The sequence below is a fragment of the Dendropsophus ebraccatus genome, chromosome 2, assembly GCF_027789765.1.
Source record: "Dendropsophus ebraccatus isolate aDenEbr1 chromosome 2, aDenEbr1.pat, whole genome shotgun sequence".
NCBI lineage: Eukaryota > Metazoa > Chordata > Amphibia > Anura > Hylidae > Dendropsophus > Dendropsophus ebraccatus.
In genome coordinates this window covers 138,285,371-138,306,798 of record NC_091455.1, presented here as the reverse complement: position 1 = coordinate 138,306,798, position 21,428 = coordinate 138,285,371, and the positions used below count along the sequence as shown (strand labels likewise).

At 42.9% G+C, this 21,428-nt stretch overlaps 1 protein-coding gene and 1 long non-coding RNA gene across 3 annotated transcripts in view; one reads left to right on the top strand and one right to left on the bottom strand.

Annotated features, from left to right (window-relative positions):
* Positions 1 to 14,040: 14,040 nt before the first annotated feature.
* TPK1 (thiamin pyrophosphokinase 1) overlaps positions 14,041 to 21,428 on the bottom strand; it is a 429,239-nt gene continuing 421,851 nt past the window's right edge. For both annotated transcript variants that reach the window (XM_069958392.1, XM_069958393.1), the window contains one exon: positions 14,041 to 14,811. In XM_069958392.1, the coding sequence (XP_069814493.1) occupies positions 14,681 to 14,811 (131 nt within the window). In that variant the 3' untranslated portion in view covers positions 14,041 to 14,680. The remainder of the gene's footprint in view (positions 14,812 to 21,428) is intronic.
* The window catches only part of LOC138783560 (uncharacterized), an 82,969-nt gene continuing 80,077 nt past the window's right edge, over positions 18,537 to 21,428 (top strand). Inside the window, exon 1 of the long non-coding RNA XR_011361711.1 lies at positions 18,537 to 18,707. This is a non-coding gene — a long non-coding RNA (uncharacterized lncRNA). The remainder of the gene's footprint in view (positions 18,708 to 21,428) is intronic.

The following is a 21,428-nucleotide window of genomic DNA, read 5'->3' as shown; positions in this document are numbered from 1 at the left end:
TTTGCCTCTCCCTCTATTGGCCAGGGTGTCTTTATTAAAAATGATAGGGTTCGCAAAGATGTATCCTCTGCAGACAGTCCCACTTCGAATACCGATGTTACTTTGCTAAATAGGACGTTGGTTTTATATGGGCCTCTAAGAGGCCGAGTGTTACTAATAAAAAGCTCACCTTGACGAAAGATCAGGACCGTTTCTACGACCGGGCTAGGGCACCAACAGGGGACGCCCGGCGGTGCCCAACAGAGCCCAGTCCCCTGCACCCACTGCATTATCATTGCCCCCGCCACCTTCCTCCAGACCCCACTGATCTCAGCACCATCCTGAGCATCACATCACCCCCACCACCATTGGATCTCACTTACTAATACCCCTTGTAAACTCTCTCCAACAGACGGATCCTTCAGCAGGCGCAGTTATGTCATTGTGCCTGCTGGAGGATCTGTCCGGCAGCTGACAGGCTAAAGAGGAGAACCAAGGATAGGAAAACAAGCTCTATGCCTGAGTATATATAGTGAGTACAATATAGGTGAGTATATTGGTTTGTTGTTTCGTGTGTTGGGGAAATACAGGTTTACACTATTAGGCTAGGTTCACACACAGTATATTTCAGGCAGTATTTTGTCCTCATGTCAGGTCCTCATAGCAACCAAAACCAGTAGTGGATTGAAAACACAGAAAGGCTATGTTCACACAATGGTGAAATTAAGTGGATGGCCACCATATAACGGTAAATAACTTCCATTATTTCAATACAGAAGCCGTTGTTTTAAAATAACAGCATATATTTGCCATTAAATGACAGCCATCCACTCAATTTAAACAGTGTGTCAACAGAGCCTTTCTGTGTTTTTAATCCACTCCTGGTTTTGGTTGCTATGAGGACCTGACATGAGGACCAAATACTGCCTGAAATATACTGTGTGTGAACCCAGCCTTACTATGGAAGACACAGCACAGGGGGACAGAATCATAAGGGCAGGGGACATTATAACTATGGGGGAACAGGGGGACATAAATATACGGGCAGAGCACGGGGGTCATTATTACTAGAGGGGCAAAGTTCAGTGGGACATTATAACTATGGGGGCACAGGGGGACATTATTACTCTATGGGGACACAAGGGGCATTATTTTTTATATGGGGGCACAGCAGGGGCAATATTACTATAAAGGGGCACAGTAGGAGGCATTATTTATGGTAGCACAGCAGGGAACATTATTCTTATTTGGGGATACAGCAGGGAACAGTATTCTTATGGGGCAAAGTATATTATTCAGCAAGTTAAACATTACCTAACTATGGAGCAGTTGGAGGCACAGCCCTTAAGAGAAAAAAGGACAAAGTAATTTTTTAAGAAATGGAAAAAATTTATTTTTACCTTCTTAGATCCCATGGAGATACAAGCTGTGGTTAGGCCCTTAAAATACTAAATGGTATCTGGCGGCGGATGTAGTAAGTTATTTGGGTCGCCTCCGTCAACCTGACTAGAGCTCTATATTATATAGGGTGTAAAGATCTTATTGATTTTGCCTGGTGTGTGTGTGTGTGTTTGTTGGGGGGGGGGGGGGGGGGTTGGGGCTAATGCTGCAAGCAAGACTGGGGGAGGGATATTGTTTTGCACTTTATGCTAAAATTTACATGATAGCTTTGTAAACATGCAGACTTTGTATCTTATGTCATTGCTTCTGAGATTCCTTCATGTACTGAAAATTGTAATAAAATTATGTTTGCAAAAACAAACAAAAAAACAAACAGAAAGAAATTAAATATTTCACATATGATGTTTTGTACTAAAATTATGTATTTATCCTATGGCAGTTTTCAAAAAAGAAAAATATACAGTTTGTCAGTATTTTCATTGTCTTAAGGCAAAGTCAGTGAGAATGCTAAAAGTAAAAATTCCTACTTCTGTACTTTGATCATTAAAATGCTTTGCCTTGGAAATATATCCAAACTTTAAACAACATTTACTTTAAATAAAATACAACCAACATTTCAGCTGACATGACATTACATTTTGGTCTAGAAAGCAAGAACATTGGAAGAAATTTACTAAAGCCAACATTTCACGTGCCAGTCTTTAAGTGTACCTATTGTTATAACTTTCAGAATCTAAGTCAACAGTAGATGTGATATAAAGCAAGTTTGCCATTTACATTTTTTTTTTAGTTATTATGCTGTAAAACAAAGCTGAACTTACCAGAAATCCAGGTCCAGTCTCCTGAAGGCAGATTTTCTGACTTGTGCTGGTTGGAAAAAAGAACTAAACACATGGGGGTTGATTTATCTAAGGTGTAAAATTTAGACTGGTGCAAATCGGCCCCAGCAACTAATCACAGCTCCTCTTTCATTTTACCAGAGCTGAAAGCTGAGCTGTGATTGGTTGCTATGGGCAGTTTGCACCAGTCAAATTTTACTTTCTTTGAATCTCCCCTATGAAGTCTGGTCAGTACAGAGTGTCATGGCTCAATGTGTCCATCAATCAAATGACTGCCTTCTCTGTAAGTGTGCAGATGACCTGGGAAACATGGGGCTTCCTGTATTCACACTCTGAAAAAAAAAGTCAGAACACAGGAAGTGCCATGTTTTCCATGTAAAAAATAAATAAATAATAAATGTAAATTGTAAACTTGCTTTATATCTACTGTTGACCAAGCCCCACTCACCATCTCTGTACAGGAGGCTTGGGGCCATATCCTGTGTTTAGCTCCTGGACCGGAGTTCCTCTGCAGCGGTTGTTCACAGGAGGTAATGCTCAGCTTTTCCGCTCTGGCTTCCGGAAGTGACGTGCGCAGTGACGCAACACCCTGGCGTGCCAGATGTGACGTCAGACGCCAGGAGCTCTTAGCAAGGAGCCGGCCTGGTGATCCCTGAGTGTGGCGCAGGAGGCAAGGAGATACAGTGGGCCAGCTTTCTCGTTCCAGGAAGAGTTGCAGCGTCAGCATGAGTACCAGTGGGGAGAAAAAGGCTTCAGCAGGATCCAGGGTACCAGGAAACTCTTCCCTAGTTTGGCCCTGTTCACACTGAGCAAGAACATCGGAATCCTGTTGTGCTCAGTGTGCTGCTTTAAGTGAATGAGAGGGCGCACGCTCCTCCACTGCCGCCGCTCTCTGCTGAAAAAAGTGACATGTCAAAGGGACATCTCAAACGGATGCCCTAGCCCAGGTGTGGTCAGACAGTCTGATGTATGCTTTCCCTCCATTTGCACTAATACTCAGTGTGATCAAGAAGGTCAGACAGGAGAGGGCCAGTCTAATTCCGATAGCTCTGTTCTGGCCTCACAGAGCTTGGTTCTCCTGTCTCAGGGACCTATCAGTAACAGACCCATAAGCCTGTAACATGTAAAATTTACTTCTGTATCTGGCAGGCTTTCTTTAATTTTATAGGACCCAGTACTGTTAATTTTGATAGTCCTAATCTAGCCCAGATTTTAGATTTCCTGCAGAAGGGACTAAAAAAGGTGCTCAAGCCAGCTATGCTGAAGGTGCAGGTTTCAGCTTTAGGAGCTCTATTTAGCCAGGCATCCATGGATTGTTAGGTTTTTAGGGCTACCACAAAACGCTTTCCTAGAATCCGCAATCCTGTTCCGCTGGTGGAACAATCCTGTTCCGCCGGTGCTCAAGGCCTTAACTGCAGCTCAGTTTGAATTAATACAGTACCTATGAAGATCCTAACCTTTAAAACAGTACTGTTAGTTGCCCTTATGACAGCTAGAAAAGTTAGTGAGTAGGTTCACCTTTCTTCAGCTGAACCATATTCAAAGATTCTTTCAGATAGGATAATTTTTAAACCAGATTCCTCTTTTCTACCTTTTTCCACAGATCTCAGGACATAGTTTTGCCATCTTACTGTGAGAATCCAAAGAACGACAAAGAAAGGGAGTTTCATTCTCTTGATGTTAGGAGAGCAGTGCTGACTTACTTGTCAAAGACCAAGAGTTTCAGGAAGGATAGATCTTTATTCAGTTTTCAGTACCGAATAAAGGCAGTAAGTTATCCTGGGGTACCTTAGCTAGATGGGCCAGGGAGGCTATTTGTCTGTGTGATTCCTCCTCTGGACTGTCTCTCAAAGCTCTTTTTACCCGGGCCGTTGCTATGTCCTGGGCAGAGAGAAGCGATGCTTCTCTGGACCAGATTTGCAAGGCCGCAGTCTGGTCTTCTCCACACACTTTTTTTTCGTCACTATCGGTTAGACCTTTCAGACTCTTCTAGTCTATCCTTTGGGTGCAAGGTCCTGCAAGCGGTAGTCTCTCACTAAGTCCATCTCTTGTACTTTTTCTGGTGGTGCTGTCACGTCGATGTAATTACTTACCGGTAATGATGTTTATCTGAGTACATGACAGCACCAGGGCATTACCATCATTCTTTCTTCTTTGCTTTACACTGGTGTGGTGCACTGGGTGTGCATATTAAAAAAACAAAAAACTGGTTGTTGCGGTCATGTACTCAGGGAAACATAATTACCGGTGATTAACTACTGTTTTCAGCTAGCCTTATGTAGTTTTCTGACCACTTCTATTTTAGGTTGTGCTCACTTGATGAGTGAAGCGTAAAGTTTAGGAAGTCACTACATTTTTGCACATTCCAGTAGGACTACTTTTTGTGCATGACAGCAAATGGCCCACAGCCCAACTGACAAAAATCCTGTGAATGTAACCAGCTTACTGGGCTCACTCTGTGTTGCTTCCTTCCTTTGGTCTTCCCCCTGGTGTGCTAGAGCCTCCTCCTCCTCCCCTTTGACCTGGCTTGACTAGCTCCTCCCCCTGAGGTCATAGATTTTAGTTCAGACTCCAGACATAGGTGAGGAGTCATCCAGGGTGTAATGAGACCTCAGCAGATGACCTTCAGGGATTTGAAGCCCTTATGTGTAAGATGGGTGGGAGCAATGATGGACATATAACTTTTGCAGCCGGTTCAGCTGCACAGGGGCCCAGTCGAACAGAGCGTCCCTTCAGGCTCGGACTCTGAGCCTCAGCCTAGCGGACCCCTCACTGCCCCGGGTCTCGACGCATAGGTAATATGTATTGTCCATCCACCAGCGCCGAGATGCCAGCAGCCCTAGCCCGCCCTACATACCGCATTGGTTATGTGAGCCATGGCCGGCGACAGTCATGCCACGCTCCTGCCCTGCCTCGGGACAGTGCACCAGTGATGTCACCTGGCGGTCGTACATAGGCGATCACGGCATTGGGCATCCTGATGACCAGGAGGACCACTGGGGGGTCAGGTGGGGTATTGTGTGTGGGGATGGGGGGAGACAGAATGTGTAATGTTTGTAGGGATGGGGGCAGCCAGGATGTGTACTGTGTGTGGGGATGGAAAGCAGCCAGGATGGGTAGTGTGTGTGTGGGGATAGGGGGCAGCCAGGATGTGTAGTGTTTGTAGGGATGGGGGGCAGCCAGGATGTGTACTGTGTGTGGGGATGGAAAGCAGCAAGGATGGGTAGTGTGTGTGGGGATGGGAGGCAGCCAGGATGTGTAATGTGTGTGGGGTTGGAAAGCAGCCAGGATGGGTAGTGTGTGTGGGGATGGGAGGCAGCCAGGATGTGTAATGTGTGTGGGGTTGGAAAGCAGCCAGGATGGGTAGTGTGTGTGGGGATGGGAGGCAGCCAGGATGTGTAATGTGTGTGGGGATGGGATGGGACGCATCCAGGATGTGTAGTGTGTAAGGAAGGGGGGGGGCAGCCAAGATGGGTAGTGTGTGTGTGGATGGGGGGCAGTTGGGGTCGTGTGTGGGGGGATGGAGGGCAGCAAGGATGGGTAGTTTGTGGGGATGGGAGGCAGCCAGGATGGGTAGTGTGTGGGGTTGGGGGGCAGGTTGGGTAGTGTGTGTGGGGATGAGGGGCAGCCAGGATGGGCAGTGTGTGAGGATGGGGGGCAGCCAAGATGGGTAGTGTGAGGATGGGGGGCAGCCAGAATGGGTAGTGTGTGAGGATGGGGGGCAGCCAGAATGGGTAATGTGTAAAGATGGGGGGCAGCCAGAATAGGTAGTGTGTGGGGGGAAGGGGGCCAGCCAGGATAGGTAGTGTGTGGGGATGGGCGGCAGCTAGAAATGTGGTGGCATGGTTTTCTTTTTAGGTGGGCCCAGCCAAAAAGTTTGCACAGGGCCCCTATGAAGTCTGTGTCCGCCCCTGGATGGGAGCCTTGCTATGCAACTACCCAATGGGGATGGAACTGGAGAGGTGAGTCCTACTATGTGACTTCTGTTTTAAGGTAGGGGGGTTCTGCTATGTGACAACTCTATGGGAGAAAGCGCTGGAGGTTTGAGCAGTGCTATGTGAATACAGTGTTAGGGGAGGTAAGGGTAAGGTCCTATGTGAATACTGTGTTAGGGAGGGTATGAATTTATTCAGGGGTTAGGATAATTCATTTATCCAGGGTCTGCAGTATGAATTCAATTAGGGGACTGAGGTTTGATTGTATTAAGGGGTCTGAGAGTCAGGATTATGACTTACCGATAATACGGTTTTCATGAGCCCATCATGACAGCACACCTGGAGAGATTGGACCCCTGGTCCTAATGGGAACAGGAAACATAGAGAGGTTAAAAAACAGCCCTTCAGTGTTTACCAATTACTTAGAACATAGCAACACTACATATAGGGGGGGGGGGTAATAACGGGTGCTGTCATGATGGACTCATGAAAACCGTATTATCGGTAAGTCATAATCCTGACTTTCCACTTCGTCCAATCATGACAGCACACCTGGAGACATACCAGATATTACATGTTAGGGAGGGACCACCGCCTGCAGCACCTTTCGCCCGAAAGATAGATCTTTTAACGATGCTACATCAAGCTTGTAGTGCCGGAAGAAAGTATGCGGAGTAACCCAGGTGGCTGCCTTACAGATCTGCTCGATAGAGGCCGATGATTTTTCCGCCCAGGAGACAGACATGGCTCTTGTAGAGTGGGCTTTTAATCCTTCCGGGATGTCCTTTCCTGAGGCTTTTTAGCTTTCGCCTATGGAAAGTTTCAACCACCTGGCGATAGAAGCCTTGGAGGCTTTTTTGCCCTTGTTAGGGCCCTGAAACTGGAGTAGTAGGTTTTGGTCTTTTCTCCAGTCCTTTGTCACTTTCAAGTAGGTCAATACTGTCCTTCGCACATCCAGTTTGTGGAAGAACGCCTCCTTCTCGTTCCTAGGATTGTTGCAGATTGTAGGAAGTACAATATCCTGTGACCTGTGGAAATTAGTCACTACCTTGGGAAGGAAAGCTGGATTTAGTTTAAAGATTATTCTGTCTTCGAGCACTGTTAGATATGGTTCTTCAATAGATAGTGCCTGAAGTTCAGAAACCCTTCTAGTTGTTGTGATGGCTATGAGAAAGGTTGTTTTCAAAGTAAGTAATTTTAATGATAGTTCAGATAATGCCTCAAAGGGAGGCTTTGTGAGAGCTGAGAGGACAAGGTTAAGATCCCTTGGGGAGGTTTTATTCTAGCTACCGCTTTGAAGAATCTCTTCACTCACCTATGCTCGGCTATAGGGGAGTCAAAGAAACATCCCAACGCTGCCGTCTGAACCTTAAAGGTGCCAAGGGCTAGACCCTTATCAAGACCATCTTGGAGAAAATCCAATATCTGTGGGATGTTCTGATTGAGTGGATGTGGAGGAGGCTCTTAACACCAGCTAAAGAACCTTCTCCAATATTTTAGGTAGATGAATGAGGTCACATTTTTTTTACTCTTTAGCATGGTAGAGATGACTTTCAGGGACAGACCTTTTTTCATTAAGTATGACCTCTCAGAAGCCAGGCAGCAAATGCAGATGGCTTATTTCCAGGTGATTTAGAGGTCCCTGGGACAGCAGATTCTTCTCTTGAGGATATAGAATTGGCCCCCCTACACAAAGGTCTTTTAGGAGGGAGAACCAACCTCTTTTGGGCCACAGTGGAGCTATGAATATGACTCGAGCATGCTCCGCCTAGATCTTTTGTAGAGCTCTCGATATTAATGGAAGCGGAGGAAACGTGTTTAGCAGGCCTTGATCCCACGGTTGCTGAAGAGCATCTACTGCGTCCGGGTTGTCTGCTGGATTCAGGGAGAAGAATGGGACTACTTTTCTGTTTTTCTTGTTGGCAAAAAGGTCTGTCCGAGGTGTTCCCCATTTTTTCTCTAGGTACTAGAAAACCTCTTGGTCCAGACTCCATTCTCTCGGATGGACAGTTTGCCTGCTTAAGTAGTCCGCTATCACGTTGTCCATGCCCTTTAGGTAAACCGCTGAGATGGATTCCAGATGTATCTCCGCCCAGTGGAACATCTTTTTGGCTAGACACTGTAGAAGGTTGTGACGTGTTTCTCCCTGGTGGTTGATGAAGGCAACTGTGGTCGCATTGTCTGAGCAGACTCTTACATGCCTTTAGGAGAGGTAGGTTTCTGTCGCTTTTAGAGCTTCCAGTACTGCCTTCAGTTCTCGTACGTTTGACGAGCAGCAACAAATTGTCTGTGACCATGTGCCCTGGAGGTATAGGTCGTTGCAGTGAGCACCCCATCCCCTGAGGCTGGCATCCGTCGTTAGGGTGATTACTTCTGGAGGATACCAAAGGACGCCCTTGTTGAGATTGTCTCCTCCATCCACCATCTCAAAGACTCCCTCACCTGTTTGGGTAGCGTCATCTTTTTGTCTAGAGACTTTTAAGAGTAATCCCACACCTCTAGGATTTTAGACTGTAGGCAGCGGGAGTGGCTCTGTGCTCATGGGATAGCTGGATTGCAGGATGTCATGGATCCTAATACAGACATCGCATCTCTTATTGTCTTGAATTCCTTTCGGTGGAAGTTGCTGAACTTCTGAAGGAGACCTGAGATTTTTTTCTTGAAGAAAGTAAGTTACCTGGTGCTCTGTGTCCAGCAGCATCCCCAGAAACTTCTTCCTGTGGGATGGAGACATGTCTGACTTCTGAAAGTTGACAATCCATCTTGCTTCTTGAAGAGAAAATATTGTTAGATTGAGATGTATTTCTAACATTTCTCTTGTCTTGGCTATTATCAGGAGATCGTCCAGATAAGGGATGATCGTAACACCTTTTTGCCTCAGATGCGCTACTAACTCTACCATGAACTTTGTAAATATGCGGGGCGCAGATGATATTCCAAACGGGAGTGCCCGGAATTGGAAATGGTGGATTGCATCCCCTTGAGGGAGAGCGAACCTACCAGGAAAAGTGTTGAATAGTGTCCCGACCCCTGATGTTCTGGGGGAACCTGAACTATGGCTTCTAGGTGAAGGAGCTCCTGGATGCCTGACCATAATTGGAAATTTAGTAGCTCTGATCCGAGATTTGTGATGCAAAATTTTGGGGGAGGGGAACTGAAAAATTCTATTTTTTAACCCCTCTCTATGGTATTCAGAATGGGTTGTTTGTGATAGCTGTCCATTGCTGGAGAAAACAGGACAGCCTCCCTCCCACCGGAATGGCGTCACTGTTTTTTGTCGGACGAATTGGGATTGAGTAGGAACTCTCTCCCTTTTCCTCCTTATGGGTAGCTCCATCTACCTGACTTGCCTTTCCCCTTATACTCTTTGTCTTTGGGTATAGGGTCGAAAAGTCTTTTTACCTGTAGCCTTTTTCTCTGCCGGGAAATCCTTCTTTTTATCCACAGCATGTTCAAGGATGGTATCTAGGAATGCACCAAAAAACAGATTACCTTGACAGGAGATGGAGCACAGCTTGGCCTTGGAAAGCGTATCACCTTGCCAGTTTTTCAGTCATAAGGCTCTCCTCACGGAGTCGGAGATGGCCGCGGCTTTAGCTGAAAAACGAATGGACTCTGTGGAAACATCAACAAGAAATGCGGTAGCGAGTTTCAACATATGGATGGAGTTTAGGATGTCCTCTCTAGGGATTTTCCCCTTCAGATGAGTTTCTAGCTGTTGTAGCCATATAAACATAGCCCTAACCCCACTCATGGCAGCAATATTGGGATTGAGAGAGGCAATGGCTGCATCCCAGGTTTTCCTGAGTAAGCCCTCCATTTTACGATCCATCGAGTCCCTTAGTTGCAAGGCATCCTCAAAGGGTAAAGCGTTTTTTTTCACCACTTTAGACACCTGTACATCAATCTTTGGGGTCTCAGCCCAGAGTTTGGTGTCTTCCTCATCAAATGGCAATCTAGCTCTAAATTCTTTTACATTTAGGAGCCTTTTCTCGTGATCATTCCTCCTGTACCAGACCCTTAATAGTTTTGTGTACAGGGAACACGCGCCTTTTCTTAGGCCTTAGTCCGGCAAACATTACATCTTGTATGCCTGCTGTCTCTTCCACATCTACAATGCCCATAGTACTCCTAACGGCATTAAGGAGAGTGTCTATGTCCTCAGAGGAAAAGTAATACCTCTTACTTTCCTGAACAGGTGCACTTTTTTTTAGGTTCCTCTGCGCCAGACTCCTTAGCAGATGATAGAATATTCTCATTCGAGTCAGAATCAGAGATAATCCTTCTGGCCCTTTTAGGAGGGGGTTTAGGAGAATGGGAGCTCTCTTTAGACAAGGCAGCAGAGACTAAGGGTGCGTTTACACAGAGAGATTTATCTGACAGATTTTTTAAGCCAAATCCAGGAACAGACTATAAACAGAGATCATGTCATAAAGGAAAGACTGAGATTTCTCCTATTTTCAAATCCATTCCTGGCTTTTGCTTCAAAAATCTGTCAGATAAATCTTTCTGTGTAAACGCACCATAAGGCTTGTACCTGGTTTGTAATTACATCCTTCAATTGATCAATTAAAGAAGGAGTCTCCTGTTGGACTACTTTTGTGGTACAGGCATCACACAACAATTTGGCATAATTCTCAGGAAGATATTCGCCACAGATGGCACAAGTTTTCTGAGATTTGGAGCTCTTCTTGGCTTCCTTGTCTCCCTAAGGAGAGAGGGAAACCAATTAGATGCCTGCATTAAAAAAAGTAAGTGAACCCCTGAGGGACCATTACTCACTGGGCTGGGGGAAGAGCTGAGCTCTGCAGAGTCTCGGAGGGATGCAGACCGTCCATCCATGGTAGCACAGGAGAGGGTAGGAGCAAAGCCTCCTCTTACCTTTATAGCATACCTCAGACCAGCCGTTTTAATTTGGCGCCAAAGCGCCACTCTGGCGTCCCGCCCTCCATGCTATCCCCGCTCAGCGGCATCTCTCAGTGAGCGGCGCCATCTTGGGGGTGGAGCTTCGGGTCCCAGGATGCAGGGGAACGGCATAAGAACACCCGCGGCCCGGCAGAGAACCACCACGCTGGGCAGCCGGAGGAACCAGGAGGCACAGAATTGCGCGACCTGGTGCGGCCTCAGGGAGAGGGGACACAGAAGAACTGACTCCCGGCCACCTGGCTAACATACCTGACCAGATGCCAGACCCCCCGATCAGGAGAGGGTAATAACCCTCTGCGCACTGTTCCGAATGGGAACAGGAAAACACTGAGGGGCTGAGGGGAGGGGCTGTTTTTTAACCTCTCTGTGTTTCCTGTTCCCATTAGGACCAGGGGTCCAATCTCTCCAGGTGTGCTGTCATGATTGGACTAAGTGAAAATATGAATTTATTCAGAGGGCTGAGATCTCACTTTATTTAGGGGGCTGAATTTATAGGGGTCTCTAGTAAAAGTGAAGAACCCATATCAGGATTCCAGTCCTGGGAAACTTCTCCAACTTTCCCAGGACTGGATCCAGCTTTTCCCTGTACCTGGGAAGGAGCAGAACGGAGCGGCAGTCAGTTAAAAGGCAGAAGGCTTATCAGCAGATTGCAGACTTCATTATCACAGTAAATTCACCCATCTCTACTAGCCTACATGGATACTTTTTGTGACACAATAATCTATCAAAAACAATACAACAGTGCTCACCAGTGTTACCAGTCATTTGGTAAAAAGGATGTGTACCTGCACAGTGTGATAGTGTCAGCGATGTTTGGGCAGTGTCATTATATAGGGGACGAGGGGAATGTTAACACCCAGTCATCAATTAATTCATCGATTCTTAGAAAGAATAATGGAATGGCACAATACTGAGGTCTAGGATGCTCTAGTATTATGGATTGCTGATTTCATGTGTTCTGACTATGAATGCATCTGTTCAGTGGTGTATAGTCTGCAGCAGTGGCTGGCAGACTGCATGTGCAGCTGCACAGGGCCCAAGGAGGGGTGGGGGGCCTATTACCTGCTCAGTTGTCTCCCTTTCAGCATCCCTAGAAGCTGCGGCTGCTGTAAGTGTCCTGCTGCTCTATTCATTGTTATAGGCTGTGGACACCTTGTGTCTGCAGCCTATGAGCAGCTGGGATCTTGGATCTCTCCAGCAGGCGCATTGATATGACATCATCGCACCTGCTGGAGGATCCGTCCAACGGCTGACAAGCTTGAATCCAGAATATGGAGAAAAGCTGCTCCCTGCCTGGATTAGGTATGTTTTTTTTTTATTTTATTGTATTATTAATTTTAAAGCACAAGAGCGAGAGGGGGAGGCTATATACAGCAGGGGGCATTACTATAATGGGGGGGTCACAGCAGGGGGCATTATTTCTAAGGAGGCTGTACACAGCAGGGGGCATTATTACTATGGGGGGTCACGGCAGGGGGCTTTATGACTACAAGGGGTGGTGACAAGGGGCATTATTACTATAAGGGGTTGTACACAGCACGGGAAATTATTACTATGGGGCACAGCAGGGGGAATTATTACTATGGGGAGCAGAAGGAATATTTTTACTGTGGGTGGGGAGCTTTACACAGCAGGAGCATTATCAGTAGTTATTACTGTGGGTTGGTAGCTTTATACAGCAGGGGTATTGTCATTATATGGGGGTGTACAGCATGGGGAATTGATACTATGGGGTCTGTACACAGCAGGGGCCATTATTACTATATGGGAGGCACAGCAGGGAACATTTATGACTATATGGGGCAAAGAAGGGGACATTATTACTATATGGGGGGTCATAGAAGGGGATCTTATTACTATATACGGGGATCCTACATACAGCGACAACCCACATACCTACTCACATTACTGTGCATGACACCACCAAATAGTAGAATATCCACTGTATGGGATCCTATAGGTAAGAAAAAATGAAGGAAGTTTAAGGAAAAGTGTGGAGCCTAAGATGTTTGGCAGGTTGTGAACAGATGAATTGTAGCTGCAAGAAATCAACATGGAGGTCTGGGCCGGATGGAAATGAAAAGGGAAAGAGATGCCTCAGATCGAAGAAGACGTCACCTTTGAGTAACTGAATGCCGTTTTTTGTACTTTGTAGAACATTTGGTAGGGGTGCCCCGAGGTGGAAGATGTTGGTGGGAAACACTGGGGGGGGGGGGGGGGGGGGTGTCAGGCACATTTTTTTGCAAAAGGGCCCTATGCAGTCTGTGTCTGCCCCTGATGATACTCTACAGTCTGCCTGTGTAAACCTGGTAACTGTTCACTATATGGTCAAGTGGTATTATTGGCAATGATGTTGTTTTAATAGTGGTAGCATATATCTGACTGAATGCAACATATTTTTCTGCATTACTCAATTTTTTTGGGTTGAATAGATGGGAATAAATTTTGTATGTGGGCTGGTAGGGTTTGGGTGCCAGAGGTTCTTTTTAGTGCTAGTAAGGCCCTATAAAAGGGAACCATAGTGTACATGCCACTCACACACTTAACATATACCACACACACTCTACTCACATACTAGGCACATACCATAACCAAGAAAATATACAACACACCCCACTGCACACAACTCACACACTATACACATACAGCATATGCCACTAACATGTTAGATGCATACCACTGACCCACTGGACACTTACCACAGTTATCATTTACACCCTGGCCACCTTAACCTAGGTCACATTGCTAAAGTTATCCTCCATCCCCCACAGTAACTTTTAATTTGCCATCTATCACAGCTGTGACACAATTCACTAACACAAGATGCAATGTCATGTGACCAAAGTCATCATGTTGCTCTAGCCTTATACTGAGCCCTACTAGAGACCGCAGTGAAATCAAAACACGAGATTACAAAAGGTTATAATGAAAATTTTTTTATTTTACATATATGCTGTCATTTTATAAATCACAAATCATTATTATAAAACATGGCCTTGGCACTTTATTGTTTGAATGTACTAAAAATTGTGTTAAAGTATGGAATGTACATTGTATTATGAATTTCCTTGAATACAGTAAAAATGCATATATTATAACTTTAGTATAGATGCTGCTTAGATTTCACAGACTTTTTTTCATAACCAGGTTTTTTTGGCAACCAAGATTTAGTGTTCATGAAATACATAACCATAATTCATTACACCCACGTTAAAGGAGAAGTCGAGTAAAAATTTTTAATAAAGTATTGTATTGTCCTCCAAAAGTTATACAAATCACCAATATAAACTTATGGGAAATGCATATAGAGTCCTTTTTCCCTGCACGTATTGGTCATTTTTATAACTTTTGGCGGGGCAATACAATACTTTAATAAAAGTCTTCATGGACCTTTTTTTTAAGAGTAGCTGCAAGTTTGCCCAATATTCCAAACCTAGCTATAGACAGACAGATGGAAAGGTTGTTAAGAGTTTTAAACTGATAAAGTTTGGCCCTTATGCTGCTTCTCTTTCTTAAGGATTTTGACAGCTATATTTAACCTTTCTTCACCTACAATGTTATTCTTAGATGTAATACTGGTGAAAGGTTCAGTTCATGTCTTCAATCATCATTTGTTGTCTTTAAGCCCATGGTCCATATCAGAGGACTGTCAGTTTCCACTGTAACAATGCCACTGCCATCATAAGTGTTTGATGTGCTGACCAAAGTCCCAAACTTTAGAACTCCAGCAGCTGAAAAGTAAGAAAGAAGATTGTAACTTTTGGCCTCTTTGTACTTTTACTTAAAAAAAAATGTTCTCTCTAAAGAAAACTATTAAATTATCTATTACTTAGGGAGCTGAGCTGAAAGAACATTTCAGTATCATCACAAATGGTGAAAATGTTCTATACTGAGCCAAGTCCTCATGCTATGTTATTGTATGGCTGAGTTTGAATGAACAGGACATTACATGCTGCTCTGTAATAAACTTTTACCATAGAAAGAAACTTTCACAAGAATAAAGGTATTCCATTTCAATTTCTTTTAATACATTTAATACTTAATTCTATCATATGATGTCATGGTAGCAAATGGTAGATTTAGCAGAGTTATCTCATGTCCTCTTAAAGTGTCCTTAAACATTTAATAGCCTAATTGTTCACCTAACAGATCTCTCCCTTGTTCAGCCTATACACATAAATATTCAGTCCACTGATACTGTATTCTGAATAAGAAGACATTAGCTAATTTGTTGCCATACAACTCTAGTGAGTGTATATCTTCCCGAAAACTAAATGGTCAGGCAGCTGAAATCCAACATGCCCTATCCCTCTGTCCTCTGACATCATGTCTGGGAGGCCTCCATACACATGAAACTTGGCTGGTCCAGCCAACATATAGTTTATTTGCCAAATTTTGTGATATATTAAGCTTTACTTTTCCTCCAGTGTCTCTCCTCCCTGTTCTGTGAGTGCACAATTCACATCACTGGCGCCTCTTGTGGCCGGAGGCATAATATTAGGCCATTATAAAGGACCCATTTTAGTCCTATTTACAAGGGCAATGCAGACCGCTTAAACTCTCTGTAGAGGTGATCTAAAGGCCCTTTCACACAGACAGATTATCACTAATAAGGGGCGGATCAGTGTTTATAAAAAGACCCTTATGATTTCTCGCCGTGTATGATCCTCTCAAAGATTGGTCAAACATCAGTCAGTTCAACTTTCCGCACTTGCAACAGCATAATGTAATATACTCAAACAGAGAAAGAAGAGTGGAGAAGAACACAAAAATAAATATACTGTTCTGCACTTGAGTAATTTAGGTGCTAACAATTGAATGACTCTCTTTGTACTTTGTACAAGGAAGTAAACAATAAAGGTTCCTATCAAATGACTGCAATCAGTGATTGTAAAACCATTAACAATGATACAGAGTGTATAGTAGAAGATTGGATACCACTTTAAAGTAAAATTACTAGGGTATAAGTTTTACAACAAGAATCAAAGGTACATAAGGCAACTGTCCAAATCATATCAAATGATTCCAGAAAGCTTTACAAGCTCTAAAATACTGCCCGTTTGGGCATATAAAATACAATCTATCATGAACATTCTGATAGAATAAGATTTCTGTAGTATTTTTCATACCAGCCACTAGGAGGCACTTGAAGATCTTCATTTGAGAACAGTTGCAAAATAAATGTTTGGCAGGAACATATGCTACTGTACACAAAGAAAAAGAGAGAAACCAAAAACAAGTGTGCTCACAGTCTCTGTCTCTATACTGTATGGCACCTTGCTCATCCATGCAATGACCTCGAAGATAGCTCGGTCTGATCCAACAGTTAAAGAGGGGAACGTGCTTTGATAAATCCCTGACTTATTTATCAGACTTCTCTGTCCCTAAAGCATTTATTCAGAAATTTCATATCTTGTGCAGGGGAACAACTATCCAGCACTTTGAACTGAAAACTTTAGATTTCACAGCTCAGAACAAGTGCAGCTCATAGAGCTTACAAAAATGATATTAAAGAAAAAGTGTTTTTTGTTTCATACTCAGTAAATCTGTTAAATAAAAAAAACAATACTTTCTGGATTTTTTAACATTGGGTTTGAAGCTTCAATAAAAAGGAAGAGAGGCTATTACAGGGCATGGCACTAGTGATCGATTGAATGGGCCGTGTATGATCGCCTCAAAGATTGGTCAAACATCAGTCAGTTCAGTTCTCCTCCTTACAGCAGAAGCCATCATATGATTGTCATTCTGAATGTGTTTTTAGCATTGTGGTGGAGTGATCTATTTTGCTACATGCCCATGTGATAAGATCTATGTGGGCATGACCACACGCCAGTTGAGAAGACGTGTCCGTGAACATGTTTTAGACATCCGGGCAGCCAAAGATACAAATGATACTGCGGGCTTGAAGTCATTGCCGAGGCACTTCAAATTAGCCCATGGATGCGATGAAACAGGCCTTAAAGTACGGGGGATTGATATGATCCATACCAACATACGGGGTGGTGACATTAAGAAACGTTTGGCACAAAGGGAAACGAGATGGATCTATCTCCTTAAAACAATGGCTCCGTCTGGCCTAAATGAGTATAATAGCTTTGCCCCCTTCTTATAATGACGCCGCCCTATACTCCACATTCTATATTCCACATTTTATATTTCTGTTTTATACCTTCTTGACTAATAAACGTATGTTTTTCATGTCCGCTAAATGAATATTCTTTATTGAGGAAGCCTTTTCTTCATTTTTAATATGTTGTGTCAATGTTGGCACACATTTTTAATAATTTTTTAATCCTGTTTGTTAATTGTGCTGTAGTGCTTCATTATATGTTTGTTATTGTGTTTTATCTAGTATATAAATCTGGGATCTGCAATCAATGAGAAGCCGACGAATTTTTTTCATCCTTGGAGCGTTATCGATATACGAGACTAGAGGGACTATCTGTAATGAGTGGTGCTTATTATATTGCATCTAGTTATGTCAATATACATACACATATGCATTAGTCACCTTATACGATGATATGCACATTAGTCACTTTATATGATGATATATTGCACTTTAGGACCTGGTACATCAATTTATTTACATATATGCATTGGTCACTTTATACGCTGATATATTGCACTTTATAACCTTTTTATGTATTAAATGTCTGTATTAAATGTCTTTATATTGTCTATATGTATTCTCATTGCAGGTTTTGCACATATTACTATTCATGCATTAGGCATAGTTTTCATTATACGCTTATATTCACAACTCACATCTGCATTTGGTTGTATCAACCAATATGCATTTTTTTCACTTGTAATAACTATGCAAATTCTTGGTCTATATACTATTAATCACATAATATTGGAATTAAACTGCACATTATTTTAGTAGTCTATAGTTCACTTTATATTCATTTACCCATTTCTGTTTAACACTGATCTATGGTATACCTACACATTTAACTATATTAATGTAACATATTCTGTATATATTTACACCTCTGAGGGTAAGTGGTAAGTATTCACGTGTGTTTTTTTTTTTGCACTTTTTGCACATCGCACTTTTATTTGTTTTTCACCTATCACTGTGGTGTATTATCTGTCTTAATGTTATTTGTCTTGTATGTTTTTGTATGTTATGCAATGGTCCATGATAGTTTGCAATATGTATGTATGTGTTATGTATGTATATTCAGTCTAAAGTATATTCTGACTATTTATATCAGTATATAGAGAGATAGAGGGTAATTTGAACATATTGGTCTATGTTGTGCTGTGGATCCACCTTGAATTCTTTCTCTCTGTCTTTTTCTTGTTTTGATCTGTTTATGCTCAGATCACATGTCCGCATTTGCGGTCATGTGATCTACAAGGCGTTGTCATGACAACAAGTTCCTGTCTGTGTTAGCTGCTTCCCAGTCACATGGTCGCAATTGCGATCATGTGACTTGAGGGATCTGACGCAACTTCCGGTTACAAGTGACGATTGTTGTCACATGACTAGTATGACCATCCCCTTTAGTCACATGTGACGCACGCTGTCACGTGACCACATGGACTATCCCCTCTGTCTCCACCCACTTCCTCCATTAGGATGCAACTTCAGACTATCGGTCAGCTCGTCATTAGGGTGAGTTATTTCACCTGTTATAGGCAATTCTCATTGGTTGTAAGGTGGTATATAAGATCATGGCTTCCCCCCAATGCTCACATCCCTTGATAAAGCCACGCGAAACGCGCGTAGGGTGAGTGGGTGAGTGGGACTATATTGAATGCAGCCATCCTCCATTAATTATAAATTTTAGACATTAGTTTATTTTCTGTGTGGGAGACACTTATTTGTGTATCTCCCGTACTTTCCAGGGCTTCTGCCAGGTTATACATTATCTAGTGTTGTATATAATTACATTCAGTGCGCCATCTAGTGGAGGCTGCCTGCATTCCCTCAATTACATATATCCTGAATAGCATGTGCAATATATGATCCTATAAAATATGTGTATATCTCCCCTCACCACCTGTATGTTTTTCCATCTGTTTGGTCATGTTTTATTCCTTTGTGTGTTTTTTCTTTTCATGATAATGTGATATATTGTATTTTATTCATATGAATTGTCTAAATAAAAAATTCTGTTTGATATATTGATCTATGTTTGTCCCTGCATTTCTTTGATCCGTAATGGGATCTTTTTCTTGTTGTATGTGGCGCCTCAAAGATTGGTCAAACATCAGTCAGTTCAGTTCTCCTCCTTACAGCAGAAGCCATCATATGATTGTCATTCTGAATGTGTTTTTAGCATTGTGGTGTGGATAGGGGTGTGATGTCTCCCTTGTGGTTGAACTGTCCCAGAATAAGGTTTTCTAAACTGAATACACACAACAGTATAACTTTATAATCCCCACCCACCCACACACACACACGCATACACACATCACACACACACCACTCTTCTATCAATCTCCAGCACTTTGATATCAGCCAGAAAAGTATTTAGGAGTATTATGGGTTGTTACCCCTTGTCATTGGCATTAACCAAGGTGGATTTGAAAGGATATTCCCATCTCAATCTCATATAGTTATAATAGTAGGACTAGTCAAGCTAAAGATTTTTGCAAATACATTTATTTAGCAAACTTGCCTCCTAATATGCCACTCTTTCCCTCCCATTGTTAACAAATCATTGCCTGGCCATCATTCTGCACATCTCACCAAACCGGACCCAGGTTCGTATGGAATGCCAGGATAAACTAAGGAGACTGCACTTCCAAGGTAATGTCACTTTTTTAAAGGACAACTCCAGTGCAACATTACGGCTCAATGTGAAGCCTTTCACTGCTTGAGAAAGGCTACACATTGAAACGTTGCACTGGTGTGATTAAAAAAAAAAAGGAAAATTTCCTTGGAGGTCCGGTCTCCTTCGTTTATCCTTGATTCCACAGTTCTATACTAGCGAATGGGCGTGACAAAAAGAACATTACAAAATCAAAACATGTTACATGAAGGTAAATGGTATACTGGTACATAGGCATACAGGGCCTTTGAGGGCTTACAATCTACAATGAGCTGTCAGCAGTAAAGTTTAACCCAACAAGTATAACTATATTAGTTGAGATGGGAATATTTCTTTATTATCTGAGATAATTTTTATCATTGGAAAAAAAGAACAGTCCACAAATGAGCCATCAACCAATCACCACAAAAAAACAAACAAAAACCTTATTCTTAGTTTTCTTGGCACCACCTACTGTATGTAAAAAAAGACTACCTTGTTCTTTTCCATCTATCTCTTGCTATATTTCGTCTTGCCCTTCGTTTAAAGTATTTTAGTTCATCCACAAATGAAATTTCAGTGGGCAGCTGTACATTTTATCTTTAAATGGGCAAACATATGTTACGATACATCATTGCATTGCAAGTCCTCTAAATTGAGATCTTATTTTACTATTAATTCTATACTTTGACTGATAGACATTTATATACCCTTAAAGGAACAATAATTCCATTGTTGATTTAGTAATTCGGAAACTTCACATGGTAATTCTTACTACTGAAAGTGTCACATTTGAAAACGAAAACTAACTCACAGCAAAGTACAGTATGTAAAAATACTGACTATAGATGAGCAAATTTACAGTGTTAGCGAAGGGCTTCGCTACATTCTGCTGTCAACTAGCTGTCTTTAATCTCCATTCCGCTCCAGGTGCAGGAGTGGATATCTAAGTGGATATCTGAGGCACCCAGGTGACTAGCGATGGCTGAGTGTAGCGAAGCACTTCGCTAACACTGTAAATTTGCTCATCTCTACTACTGATCTCAGCTGCATGACTTTAAGGGCCATATTAGACCGCCCAATCACTAAAGTAAAGACGAATCTGCTAGAGCCTATTACATGGCTCGACTATTGTGCAGTAAAGGCTACATGGACATAGCGACGTCCGTGCAGGCCTTGCTTTAAAAGTGTAGCAAAGAGAACACCGGGAGTGCGGAGAGGTAATGTAAGATCTTTATTATTTTCTTTACAGATTTATCAGCCGTCAGATGTGCATCGCTATTACACATAGTTATGCACACCCGGCGGCCAATGATTTTAGATCAGGACCTAAAGACATGTCATAGGTGGATCTTTGTCTTTATCACACGGATGGATGATCTGTCAATCAGCTTAATTCATATTGCTCTGTATAATAGAGCCCTAAGTCTCCAGGCCATTCTTTTCCCCTCTGACTACAGGAGAAACCAATTTTGGAACATTCTATAGCCAGAATCCTATTCAGCTGACCACTAAAGGAGACTGGAAACCTGCACGATCTTTAATACTAGCCGTTGCGTTACAACAATGGTCGTTTTAGC